General features: G+C 39.2%; 1 protein-coding gene across 1 annotated transcript in view; it reads left to right on the plus strand.

Annotated features, from left to right (window-relative positions):
• LOC102866468 (primary ciliary dyskinesia protein 1-like) overlaps positions 1-14,616 on the plus strand; it is a 274,244-nt gene that overhangs the window by 221,630 nt on the left and 37,998 nt on the right. The window contains exon 21 of the mRNA XM_006902504.1: positions 13,652-13,744. Within this exon, the coding sequence (XP_006902566.1) occupies positions 13,652-13,744 (93 nt within the window). The remainder of the gene's footprint in view (positions 1-13,651; positions 13,745-14,616) is intronic.

The raw sequence follows: 14,616 nt of genomic DNA on the forward strand, positions 1-14,616 counted from the left end.
AATGGAACCTTCTAAGAATCAAATCTCTATGCACTTCCAAAAACTTCTCCAACAGAGTAAAAAAGGGAAGCCACAGACTGGGGGAAAAATATTTGGTAATGACATATCTGGTAAGGGACTTATATCTAGAATTTATAAAATACTCAAGCACCACAAGGTAAATGTAAACAACCCAATTGAAAAATAGGCAGGGGATAGGAACAGACACTTTACCAAAGAAGACATTCAGATGGCACACAAACACATGGGGGGGGGGGAATGCTCAAAATCTCTAGATCTAAGAGAGGTGCAAATAAAAACAACTATGAGATATCATCTCACCCCAGGAAGAACAGCAGAATTTGCCAGAACAGCAAACATCAAATTCTGGCGAGGTGTGGAAAAACCGGAACCCTTATTCACTATTGATGGCAGTGTAAAATGGCACAGCCATTATCGAAGGCAGTATGGCACTTTCTCAAAAAGTTGCAATCTAGATACTGTTGAATTGGTATATATTTTGCTGTGTACATTTTAAACAACAATAAAGGATAAGAAAAAAAGTTGCAAATAGAAATACCATTTGACCCAGCAACTCCACTACTCAAAATATACCCCAGTGAAACCATAACCACCACCCAAGCAGATATATGCACACCCATTTTTATCAGAGCTTTGTTCACAATAACAAATAGTTGGAAACAACCTAAGTGCCCATCAACAAACAAATAGATTGAGAAGCTGTGGTATATTCACACAAGAGAATACTACACTGCTTTGAAAAACAAGGAACTCATGAAATATTATACCAAATGAGTGACCCTGGAGGACATTATGCTGAGTGAAATATCTTAGTCACAAAAGGACAAATACTGCATAGTGCCACTGTTGTAAAACGGGACTCACATTGGGCTTGGGAGGAGAGTGAGAAAGATGGGATAAATTATGTATACTGCATTGAAGCAGATGAAGGAGAAAACTGTTTAAAAGTGATATATGATTAGGTATTTTTGTCATGACAGGAGTCCAGAATGAAGACTGCATAGTGGAGTGGACTTGGGGACAGAGATTATATAACAGTGAAAGAATTTTATTTTTCAAAAAGAAGAGTGAACTTGGGGGGAGGGGTGGGCAGGGGAAAACTGCAACAATGAGTAAATGGAAATCCATTTTATTAAAATTAAGAATAAAAAAGAAAAAAATCATTGAAAATACAAAATTCAGTCATTCTATGTCCAGCCTCATTTCTATCACCAAGCCCATATTTCCCAGCTATTCTTCCTTCTTCACTGTTTCCAACCTTTGAATTCCTGTCACCAGTTATCATTAATGCACCATGATTGCATGTTTGGTCAATTTCAGACTGCAAAATTTGGTTAAAAAAAATTCAATTTCTTCCTCTTTGGCTCTAGATGCAGGAGCATATATTTGAACAATAGTCATATTAACAGGTCTTCCTTGTATAGAAATTTACTTTTTTGCTATAAATACACCACCATTCTTCTGTTTTTCATTCCCTGCACAGTGTATCATGTGATTACCTGATTCAAAGTGCCCAGAGCTAGTTCATCTCATCTTACTAATGTCTACTATGTCAGTATTCATGCATTCTATTTCATTTTTTTACAACTAGTTTTCCAAGGCATATACATTCTATGTTCCTATTATTAAATGGTAATTTCCATTATTTTTCCTCATTTCTACTCGCTTTTTATCTTACCTCTACCACTGCTATTATAAATATCTGCATTTCTCTACTGTTCATAGGGTTTGCAGAGGCCTGTTACTTGAGAAGTGGATGGCCAGTCGTGCTTCCTAATCTGTCTTAACCTGGAAACTCTACAAAATTCTGTCCACCATGGATAACCCTTGTGGTATTTGACACACCAGTGGCACACTTTTCAGTATCACAGCAACCCACAAATTATCTCACTACAACAAACTTTCAGACAAGTTCTGTACCAATTAGAATAGTATTCTCCCAAATCACAAGAAACTGAAATTTCGTTTGTAACTCTAGTAACAAACACTTGAGTCTAGCCAACTTTTAATCAGATTTCCACCCACCAGTCCTAATTGACTTAAACAAGAGGCTCCCAGCCCATAACTGATTGTTAATTAAATAAAAAAGATAGGGGGTTTGTTAATCATGCATAAGAATCAAATCGATTACATTTGTGGAAAGACTCACAGGAGAAGCTCAATATGAGCAGTGAAAACCAGGCCTGGTGCTGATTGTGGGACAGACTCATATGCAAGTTTAAGCTGAAGTTGAGGAAAATTGAATCAAGTCCACGGGAACCAAAATTTTACTTTAAGTCTGTCTGTCCTGCTCGAATTTCAAAACAAGAAAAAAAATTATGAAGAGGAAGAAGTTAAATTAAGAAGTTGTTGTTAGGTGCCATGTAGTCTATCTACCACTCACAGCAACTCTCTGAGCAACAGATCTGAACCTCGCCCTGTATGGTAGCCTCTATCTCTGATATGCTCAAGCCCATTGTTACAGTCAATCCATCTTGTTGGGGATCTTCCTCTCTTTCTCTGATCCTCAACCTTTCCCAGGATGATGTTCTTTTCCAGGTACTAGCCCCTTCTGACCAAGGTTTGTGAGGCAAAGTTTCACCATCCTCACCTCTAAGGAGCACCCTAGTTGCACTTCCTCACAGATGGACTTGTCATTCTTTTGGCAGTCCTTGGAATATTATTTTTCTCCAACACTACATTTCAAAAGTATCTATTCTTCTGTCATACTTCTTCATTGTCCAATTTTCAGATGTATAGGAAACAACTGGGGGGCGGGGGCGAGTAGGAACCCAATATGGCTTAGATCAGAAATATCTCAGTCTTTAACATTGTTTCTTTTTTTAGCACTTTAAAGAGGTCATCAATAGCAGATTATCCCAATGCAGATAGCAGATTATACCTCTTCTGATTTCTAGACTGCTGCTACCATGCCTGTTGCTTGTGGATTCAAGTTAAATGAAATCTTTCACAACTTCAGCATTTCCTCCACCTATCATGATGTTACCTAATGGCCTAGTGGTAAAGTTTTCTGTTTCTTGATGTTAAGATGTAGACCATATTGAAGGCTGTAGTCTTTTATTTTATGCAGCAAGCATTTCTGATTCTCCTCACTTTTAGCAAGCAAGGTTGTATCACCTGCATAATACAAGTTGTCAATGAGTCTTCCTGTAATCCTGATGCCACATTCTTTCTCACATAGTCTAGTTTCTCAAATTATTTTCTCAACTTACAGACTGAATAGGTATGGAGAAAGAATATTACCCTAATACACACCTTTCCTAATTTTTAAACCGTGCAGTGTTTCCCTTGTTCTGTTTGACCAGTAGCTGCTTGTTCTATATATAGCTTTCCTATGACCACAATTAAATGTTCTGGAATTCCCATACTTCTCAATGTTAGCCATAATTTTTATCATCCACACTGTCAAACACCTTTGAATAGTCAGTAAAACACAAATTAATGTCCTTTTGGTATTCTCTGCCCTCAGCCAAGACTCATCTGACATCAGCAATGCTATCATCATTACATGGGTCTTCTGGGATTGCAGTACAGCTTCTTGCCACAAGGCCACCAGAGCTCCCCTCTACATGGGTCTTCTGAATCCAGTTTAAATATCTGGCAATTCCCTATTGATAAACTGTTCCAGTTGTTTTAAAAAAAAATCTTCTGCAAGATGTTATTTGCATGTGAGAGTAATGATAATTTCCACATTCTATTGGATCACCTCTTTCTGGAATGGGAACAAGTACAGATAGATTTCTTCTAGCTAGACTGAGGTATGGGGGTAGGTATGTCAGAGACAGTGATATTGGCACAGGATATAGCAGGGTTTAGGGATTGTTGTACATAGGGTCACTATGAGTCACAGACAACTTGAAGGCACGTAACAACAACAACAACAACTGTTGGCCAGGTAGCTGTCTTACAAATTTCTTGACATAGACTAGGGAGCATGTGTAGTCTGTATATGTTTGTTGAAACATAGCAGTTGGTATTCATCAACTCCTGAGGCCTTATCTTTTGCCAATGCCTTCAGTGCAGCTTGAACTTCTTATTTCTTAACCTTATGCTGTTTCCTGAAATGTTTCAGTGTCAACAAATTCTTTTTGGTACAGTGACTATGTGTCACTTCCATCTTCTTTTTTATGTTGCCTGTATCCTTCAAGATTTTGCCTATAGAATCCTTCACTATCCCACCCCAAAAAGCCTTCTTAAAATGAAACACTAATATGTGCTTAACTAATATACAAGATCTGCCTTGAATTTTGTATCAAGAACTGTCTATATAGAATCTACTTGCTAACAGTAACTCAAACTATTAGGAAGGGTCTTCATAGTGAATTTTTTATAATGGTGGAAGCACAACTCAGAAAAGGAAGGAACATTGTTGCACAACTCAAAGGATGTCACTAACTGGTACATGTCACTAAATAGTACATGTGGAAACTTTTGAATGGGTGTTTATTCTGCTGTATTTATGCTAAAAAAATTACCAAAATTGTTTATTAAAAATATCACAGTTTTGAAAAATATCACAGTTTTCCTATGGAAATTCTACCCTTTGACAGCAAAAATGTCGGGGAGCTCTGGTGGCCACTAGGCAAGGAGCTGCAACTACAATCCCAAAGGCGCACGGTTCAAATCCACCAGATGCTCTGCCGGGGAAGGAGGGACAATCTCCTCCTGTACCAGTCAGCTCTGATTTGATGGTACACTCACACAAAAATAATAAAATAAAATAAATGAGAAATGTGAAAAGTACACAATGCCTTTATCCACCCACTGTCAGTATGCACAAGGCCTCAAGAATTAGGCAAAAGTATCTGTGGTGTTAAACTAAAAGTTAGCTTTTTTTAATCATTTAGCTTCTATTCTCCAGCTACCTTAATTACAAACACATGATCTTACAAATCCTCATCAACTGTGAAACTAGGATAAGTGAAAGAGTGCTTCCTACACTGAGCAGTAAGACCTAGATGAGAGTGAGACTGTGGCATTGCTGTGGACAAGTTGTGGCAAGATGTGACCTGAGCCTTCCTGTATTCATACTGGCCGCATTTGAATTTTGCCATTCTTGCCTTTCATAATGAAAGAAAAAGCTGCTTGATGAGCAAATAAATGAAACCGGAGCCTGGACTAACTGAGGAATTGTGCCTTGGAACTGTTGGGCTAAAACTTGGGCTTATTTTGGGTGATATTTTTATATTCTTTTCTTACCCCACTCTCCAACTTCCTTCAATAATAAACACCATAGTTGGTACTATAACTGTGAGTCAGCAACGAATAAAAGAACCTCTTTCTGCAGGTGTGGCACAACAGGCACCAGGGGCTGGGCTGTTGGCTCTTTATCTGCTTTCTACTCTGGGGCAGTGAGAGACTGTGCTATTCTTACTTCCTCTTGCCCTTTCAGAGAGATGCTTATGGTCCTGTACCTCTATGTCCCATTTTCTCCTACATACAGCATCCTTTCTCTTTTGTCCCTAAAGCAATGCCCTTGGATAAAAATCTTCCAAGACTGTTCTTCAAACATGCAGTCAGAATATGGTTACTTTGGACTTGAAACAAACATAATTTAAAAAATACTTAAATTAAGAAAAACTCTCCAACTATGAACTGTTACCTTTAACTTTTGTGCCTGAGTGCTCTGTTGGGCCAGTAATTTTAAAGATAAATTAAAATTTACTAATCGATTATACAGAAAGAATTGGCTGACACAGAAGAATTTCATTAAACAACCTATGATCAAGAGCCTAGGGTGAGGAAGGAGGAAGTTCAAGCTGCTCTGGAGGCACTGGCCAAAAACAATGCCCCAGGAATTGATGGTATGCCAGTTGACATGTTTCAACACAGAGATGCTGTCCTGGGTGTGCTCACCATTTTGTGCCAAGAAATCTGTAGGCCAACCATCTAGCAAACTGACTGGAAGAGATCCATATTTATTCTCCTTCCAAAAAAAAAAATGATGCCCCCACAGAATGTGGAAATTGGCAAACAATATCATTAATATCACATGTAAGCAAGATCCTGCTGAAAATGATCCAAAAACAACTGGAAGAGCACATCAACATGGAACACCAGATGTGCAGGGTGGGTTTAGAAGAGACCAGCACAAATGGACATTATAGCCAATGTTAGATGGATTTTAGCTGAAAACAAAGTACCAGAGGAATGTCTACCTGTGTATCATTGATGATGCTAAGACACTTAACTGGGTAGATCACATCAAAGTGTGGCTGATTATAAGACTGGGAAACCCAGAACAATTGTTTGTGCTTGTGTAAAAACTATACTTGCATCAGAAGCAGTCATCAGAACAGAGCAAGGAAACCCTGCATGGTTCAACATCAGGGGAAGTACACATCAGGGATGCATCATAAGATACCTTGATACCTTTTTAGTCTGCATGTGGAACAGATCATCTGACGGGATGAGCTCTATGAGGAGGAATGTGCATCAGGATTGGAGGAAGACTCATCAAAAACCTGCATTATACAGATGACCCAACCCTGTTTGCCAAAACTGAGGAGGGACTGAGGCATTTGCTGCAGAAGGTCAAGGACTACAGCCTTCAATGAGGATTGGAGCTCAACATCAAGAAAACAAAGACTTTCACCACTGGACCAATTGGCATCATGATGATAAATGATGAAGAGACTGAGATTGTCAATAGCTTCAGTTTACTTGACTCCACAATCAGCTCTCATGGTATGAACAGCCAGGAAATCAAAAGACTAATTGCATTGGGAAAGTCTGTTGTCAGGGACCTCTCCAGAGTCCTAAAGAGCAATGGTGTCTGTCTAGAGACTAAAGTGTGCCTGATCTAGGCTGTGCAACTATTTGCTATATGTCAGAAAGCCAGACAATGACTAAGAATGATAAAAGAAAAATTGATGCCTTTGAGTTGTGGTACTGAAGAAGAGTATTGAATATACCAGGGACTGCTAAGAGAACAAACAGGTCTGTTCTAAAGAGGGTGAAACCAGGCTGCCCCCTTGGAGGCAAGGATTTTTTTTATAGTAGTTTATTTACAAAATTTTAATACATTGTTTTTGAGAACAAATTCTTCCAATTTCCCTCCCCACTCCCACCCATCAAATTGTACAATTCCATGATTAATTCCCCTCCCCCCGCACATTCTCTTCCCTCTGCTTCCACCCTCCCCCTGCACCCCTTGGATCCTCATACTCATTCTACAATAATGATTTTACACAATATTTGTCCTTGTGGGACTGAGTTGGTTCACTCAGCATAATGCTCTCCAGTCCCTCCAAAGTTAGGTAATAGTTTACAAAATCATTGCTCCTGCATGTTGCATAGTATTTCATTGTGTGAATATACTATAATTTCTCAATCCATTCATTTGTGGATGGACACTTGGGCTGTTTCCATATTCTTGCAATGGTGAATAATGCTGCTATGAACGTTGGTGTACAAGTGTCCATTTGTGCCTCAGTTCTCATTTTCTCAGGGAGTAGTGGAATAGCTGGGTTATATGAAATTTCTATAATTAGCTTTTTGAGGGAGCACCAAACTGCCTTCCAGAGTGATTGTACTATTTTACAATCCCACCAGCAATGTAAGAGTTCCTATCTGCCACAACCTCTCCAATATTTATAACTTGCTACACTGTAAAACTTTGTCACTGCTACTGGAATTAGATGACATCTCATTGTGGTTTTGATTTGCATCTCTTATTGTCAGTGATGTTGAGCATGTGTCTGTTGACCATTCAAATGTCTTCCTCTGTGAAAATTCTTCCCATGTCTTTTCCCTATTTTGTAATTGGGGTTTCAGTATTTTTCTTGTATAATCTCAGAAATATTCTGTAAACTTTTGTTATAAGACTCTTATCTGAGAGTATTACCAAATGATACTGCCAAATGTTTGTTCCCAGTCAGTAGATTTTTCTTTTCACCATGTTGGAAAATTTTTTTTATGTGATCAGGGATTTAATCTTTAGAAGGTCCCATTCATCAATTTTATCTTCTCCAGATTGTGCATTTCTGGCTATATTTGTCAGTCTCTTTATACCTCAAACTAGACCTTCTAAGCTTGATACCAGTTTGTCTCTTATAAACTTTATGGGTTTGGGCTTTACTCCCAGGTCTTGGGTTTTTTTACAGTTCTAGAGGCTAGAAATTTAAAACAAAATATCGGCTATGTTAGTTCTTTCTTAGGGATCATGAAAGGACCTGTTAATGCCTCCTAGAGGTTACTAGGCAATCCTTAGTATGTATAGATATGCCTTCACATATTTTCCCCCTGTGAGACAGTTTTCAAATAAGGTCACATTTACAAGTACAGGGTTTAAGTCTTCAACATTTCATTTGTGAGGACACACTTGAACTCATAGCAAGTCTCTCACTATGGTCAGTTGGGTCTCTAATCTCCATACAAGTGTCCCTCCAATCATTCTCCTTCAGAGTAGCTTTGTCATTTGATATAACCCTTTAATTGTTAAGCACTTTTTTACTCTCTAGCATAACAAAATACCTCACATTTATCTGCTATCATTCCTATCTAATCCCTAGAATCAGCCTTTTCTTCAAAAAGAAAAGGCCCTTTGTCAATTGGTATGAAAGATCAAGATCTGGCTGTTAAGTATACATATTGTTGTTGAAGTGTCTTGTTTCTTAGTCTCTTAAGCAAAATCAGGAAATATGTGTGTATGTGTGTGTTTCTACATATACAAAGAAAAATGCCCACGCACAAGCTTATATGTGAATGCACACACATTTATTTTGATGATGATGATGATGTGTTGTCCAGTTCACTACAACTCAAAGCAACATTGTGAACAACAAATCTGAACCCTGCCCTAGCCTGTACCATCTCTGACCTGCTTGAGCCCATTGGTAGGATCTTCTCTTTTTCCGACCCTCTGCCTTTCCCAACATGATGTTTTTTACCATCATGGACTGGTCCTTTCCGACAACATGCCTAAAGTGAGTGACTATCCTTGCCTCTGAGGAGCACTGTGGTTACACTTGCTCTAAGACAGATTTATTTGTTTTTTTGGCAATCCATGGGATATCCACTATCCCTCTCCAGTACCACAATTCAAAGGCACTGGTTCTTATTTGTCATCCTTATTCATCATCCTCCTTTCAAATGTATAGGAAACAATTGCAAATAACCTGGATCAAGCACATTTTAGTCTTTACTGAACGTACAAATATATGCATGTATTTGAGAAATCAGGGTTTCATATCAATATCACTACTTCCTTTTTATCCCCTTAAGATTCTTGATTTTCTTTTCCCCCATTCCCTGTATGTCCCATCTTCCATGGTAAAAACACACTTTGTAGCTCCTGGTAATTTCATAACTCCTGGATCTATAATAAAGCATTTGGCTGCTAACCAAAAGGTTTGTTGTTGTGTACCACTGAGTTGGAATTGACCCATACCTGACCCTTCAATGGGTTTTCAGAGGCATTAAATTGCATGGGAGGAGAAAATACCATTCTCTCCACAGGAGAAAGATAAGACAGTGTGTGTCCATAAAGCCACAGGTTAAAGTGGTTGTTATGTGCCTTCAAGTTGCCTGCGGCTCATAGAGACCCTATGTGCAGCAGCTCTGAACTTTGCAATATCCTGAGCTAATCTCATTGTCTCCAACACACTTATACCCATTACTCCAGTCACTGAGTCAATTCATCTCATCCAGGGTCATCCTCTCTTGCGCTGTCCCTCCACACTTGCAAGCATAATATGTGTCTCCAAGGACTAGTCCCTCCTTGCAGCATGTCCAAAGTATGTCAGACACAGCTTCAAAATCCTTGCCTCCAACCTGGTTTTACCCTTTCTAGGACAGACCTGTTTGTTCCCTTAGCAGTCCGTGATAGATATATTCAGTACTCTTCTCCAGCAGCACAACTCAAAGGTATCAGTTCTCCTTCTATAATCCCGCTTTCTGATAGATATCAATTAATTGCAAAGACCATGGCCTGGATCAAGCACATCCTAGTCTCCAGACAGATACTATGGCTCTTCAGTACTCTGGAGAGGTCCCTGACAGCAGATTTTCCCAAGGCAATTCATCTTTTTATTTCCTGACTGCTGGTACTAAGAGTGTTGATTGTGGAACTAAGCAAGCATTATGGAACTAAGCAAGCTGAAGTTGTTAACAATCTCAGTCTCTTCACCATCTATCCTGATTGTGCCAATTGGCTCAGTGGTGAGAGTCATTGTTTTCTTGATATTGAGTTTCAATCCATACTGAAGGCTGCAGTCCATGACCTTCTACAATAAATGTCTCAGTCCCTCCTCAGTTGTGGCAAGCAAGCATAATGCAGGTTGTTGATGAGTCTTCCTCCAATTTTGATGCCACATTCTTCCTCATAGAGCCCAGATTATTGGATGATCTGTTCCACATGCAGATTGATAAGATAAGGAGATCTTCAGTAAGGTTAATCCTTACCTATTCTCCCCTTTGGAGGAATATTATTGGAACTAGCATGATACATACATAATTAACATCTCTGTGTAAGCAGGACTTGAAAAAATGCTGTTTGCTCCTGTCTGATTTCCTGGGGCAGGGGTGAGGAGGAAGAAAAGATATGGAGATAGGAGGCATTCTCGGAGTACAGGTTTCTTCATTTTGAACCATGCAATGTTTCCTTGCTCTGATATGACTGACAGCTGCCTCCTGGTCTAAGTATAGGTTTTGTGTAAGCACAGACACAGTTAAGTGTGATCCACACAGTCAAATGCCTTTGCATAGCCAATGAAATACGTTGATAGACATTCCTCTGGTAGTCTCTACTTTCAGCTAAGATCTATCTAACATTAACTATAATGTCCCTAGTGCCACGGCCTCTTCTAAACCAGCCTGCACATCTGACAGTTGTCTATGGATATGCTGTTCCACACTCTGTTGTTTCACCATATTTTGGAATGGGAACAATATGGATCTTTTCCAGTCACTTGACCAGGTGTTGTCTAATAGTGACCCTATGAACAGCCAACCTGAATCCTGCCTAATTCTGTGCCATCCTCATCATCTGTGACACACTAGAGCCCATTGCTGGAGTCACTTTTGTTGGGAGTCTTCCTCTCCTTTGCTAACCCTTGATTTTTTTATCTTTCCAAGCATGTTATCTCTTTCTAAGGAATAGCTTCACTTATGAGAGGTGAAGCCTCACCATCTTTGCCTCCAAGGAGCACTCTGGCTGCATTTTTTTTTCAAAGGCATACTTATTTATTCTTTAAGCAGTCTATGGAATATTTAGCTCCCTTCTCTAGCAACGTAACTCAAAAACATCAGTTCTTCTTCTGTCATCTTTATTAATTGTCAAGACCTCAAGCCTGGTTTTTATTGGTTTGGGTCAAACATTCTTCTAAGTGGTATAGCACTGGTCTGTCCATTTGCTGTACAGAGGTAACTTGTGGTTGCTAACACTGACACCAATGTGTCAAATGTGATAATGGCTACCCATGGTGGACAGTGTTTGGTGGAGCTCCCCAATTAAAACAAATTTGGAAGCAGGAGTGGCATCCACTTCCGAAATATCTTACCTGCAGAAACTCTAGGAACTTGGAGAAACGATGTAAGCTATACAAGTGTTCCACTCTTTTCTGCACTATGAGTCAGCTACGACTTGATGGCACTTAACAACAATGACTTTGATGTGAAGTAAATTATTGAGAAGGCACACCTTAGTTGTTGAACTGACATCATTGCTCTTCAGCATTTTAGAGAGGTCCCTGACAGTGGTCTTGCCCAGTACAATACATCTCCTCATTTCCTAATTGCTGGTACCAAGAATACTGATCCAAGCAAGATGAAATCGTTTATAGCTTCAATTCTTCTCCATCTATCATAATGTTGACTGTCCTGTGTGTTTTTATATTCTTTGAGAAACTTTTGCTGTATCTACCATCTAAACTTTGAATGCTAGACATTTGACTGTGTGGTAAACATTGAGAGTTTCACGGTATACACATCAAAAGTCTTCTAAAAATATAAAAAGAGCCTATAGACTTGGAAAAAATCTGGCAATCACACATCTGATAATGGACTAATCTCTTAAATTATAAAATACTTCAGCACCTAAACAAGACAACTAATCCAGTTGAAAAATGGACAGATAGCATAGACATTTCACTAAAGAAAGATACAGGCAGCCAGCAAACACATGAAGAAATACTTTGGTCATTAGCCATTCTCCACTGCCATCTAGTTGGTTCTAACTCATTGCCACTTTCTATAAAATTTCGAAGTCTGTAAATCTTAATAGGAGGAGAAGACCCATTTCTGTCTCTAAGAGCAGCTGGTGGATTCAAACCACATCTTTTGCTTAGCAGCTCAATGCATCACACATTATTTTTAGAGATACTAATCAGATGCCAGTGAAATATCTCACCTATAATAATAGCAAATTCAGAAAACAACAAATATTGGTGGAAGTATGGTGAGGTTGGAACATTCATACACTGCTAGTGGGAATATAAAATGATACAAACACTGTGAATAATTGCACGGCACTTGCTTAAAATATTGCATATAGAAATAACTTGTGATCAAGCTATGAAACTTACTAGGTATTCATCACAGAGAAATAAGAGGTGTGGCAAGATATACACATACCCATGTTACTCAAGTGTTATTCACAGTAGCAAAGAGATGAAAGGGAGTCTTTAAGAGTTTGTGAGTAGCAATTAAAGATAGTACTATTGGTTTCTTTCCATCTGGAGCAAGGAAGAGTGAATAAAGTCAAAAGACTCAAGGAAACAACTTGTCCAGAAGACTTATAGACCAAGTGAACCACTAGCCTGGACCAGTAGAGCAAGATGGTGCCTGGTTACCATTACCAATTGCTCTAATTGGGATCACAGCAGAAGATCCTGGATTGAGTGGGAGAAATACATAGAGCACACTTAAAAATCATAAAAATGACTAGACTTTTCAGCCTAGCTGACACTTGTAGATCCTTTATTTCTATGGCCCTCCAATGTTTGCCAAAGTTGGCACTAAGCCCTACCCACTCCTAGAGATGACTTTATAGTCAACAAGAGTCAGATGTGTGAAGTGAGAAATGTGCTCATCAGAACAGTCACATGTGAGACCAACAGGACAGCCTTAGCCCCCAAACAAAGGCCAGAATGGAGAAAGGGGCAAGACAAAAGGACAATTGGATATGGTGAATCCGGGGAGAAAGTGGGAAGCCTATATGAGGGTGTTATATGAGGGGGTTACATGAGGGGGTTATCTGAGGGGGTTACAAATAGTGTCACAACACAAAATGTGCATAAACTGTAAAGAAGAAACTAACACATTCTGTAAACTTCCACTCAAATCACAGTAAAGTGTTTTAAGTCATTTAACTACCCTTGCCTCAGAGAAATTATACCATTTTTTAGACCATACCAACTCAAAACCTCTGATTTTATTCTTTGTTTCTTACCTCTGCACATTTTACTTGGCAACATTTTCCTGAGTTCTCTGAGGCCTACCTCACTCCTGTCTATGCCTTTGCCTCTTGGAAGCATAAGTGGTTTTTCAGGAGCCATGAAAACCAGAGAAATAGAGGCCTTACCAGGTAGTAAAATAGAAATGTTTGGGGAGAAAATCTAAAGAGGCAAAACTACCAATGTGATTTATTTTTTTTACTTCTGGTGTTTTTTTGGGTTTTTTCCCCCCACAGTTATGATACCTTCAACAAAGCCATGCTTCCTATAGATGTCCCTGCCATTGTTCATGGCTTACCAGAAGAAGACAGACTGGAAATCTCTGAACGGTACTTGTTTTGCCTTTGGCATATAATGTGTCTTGTTTCCCATAAACAAGTTGGTTGCTATCAGGGGTTTCAAAGGAACACATGATACTTGAGCCTAAAATCCACATCAGGCCAACATCCAGTCAGTACCAGTTGCCATTTGCTAGATTCTATCTCATGTTTACTCCATAGTGTTTATTGGAAATAGTCTTATCTTCTGAGGTAGGTCCAGGTGGACTTGAACTACCATTCTTTCTGTCAGCAACTCATTAACCATTTTCACTCCCCAGGGATTCCATACCATTAACTAGATAAGATGTTAGATTTGTTGCAGAAAATTGAGGTATTCTAAGGTATAAAATAAAAATGCACAGCTGTCAAATCAATTTTGTTTTGTGGAAACCCGCGACTCACCTTCCTAGGCTATAAATCTCTGCAGGAGAAGACTGTTCATCTTGCCTCCTGTGGAATGCCTGGTGGATTCAAACCACTGACCTTTCAGCTAGCAGCCCATCATAGTACACTATACCATCAGAGTGCAGGATTAGGTAGGATTCCATCTTGTACAAAAGGCTACTGTGAGTTGAAGCCAACTCGATAGCATCTAACCACAAAGTATAAAATATTCTGTTTTCTGGGTCTCTTCTAAGAGTTCAAGGAAAGGGAGACCAGAAGTACTTAGCAAACTTCAGTGACAGCGTGGACTGGGGACCAGACTTCAGTGGTAGCGTGGACTGAGGACTAGGCTTCGGTGACAGCTGGACTGGGGACTGAGCTTCAGTGATAGATAGCATGAACTAGAGACTGAGCTTGAAAAATGATGATGATGAGTAGTATTTAAGAAGGCATAAAATATAATATTTTAGGGCATTATTTTTATCGTAGGAGTATGC

The sequence above is a fragment of the Elephantulus edwardii genome, unplaced genomic scaffold, assembly GCF_000299155.1.
Source record: "Elephantulus edwardii isolate Elephantulus edwardi_28Jun2011 unplaced genomic scaffold, EleEdw1.0 scaffold00419, whole genome shotgun sequence".
NCBI classification, from domain to species: Eukaryota; Metazoa; Chordata; class Mammalia; order Macroscelidea; family Macroscelididae; genus Elephantulus; species Elephantulus edwardii.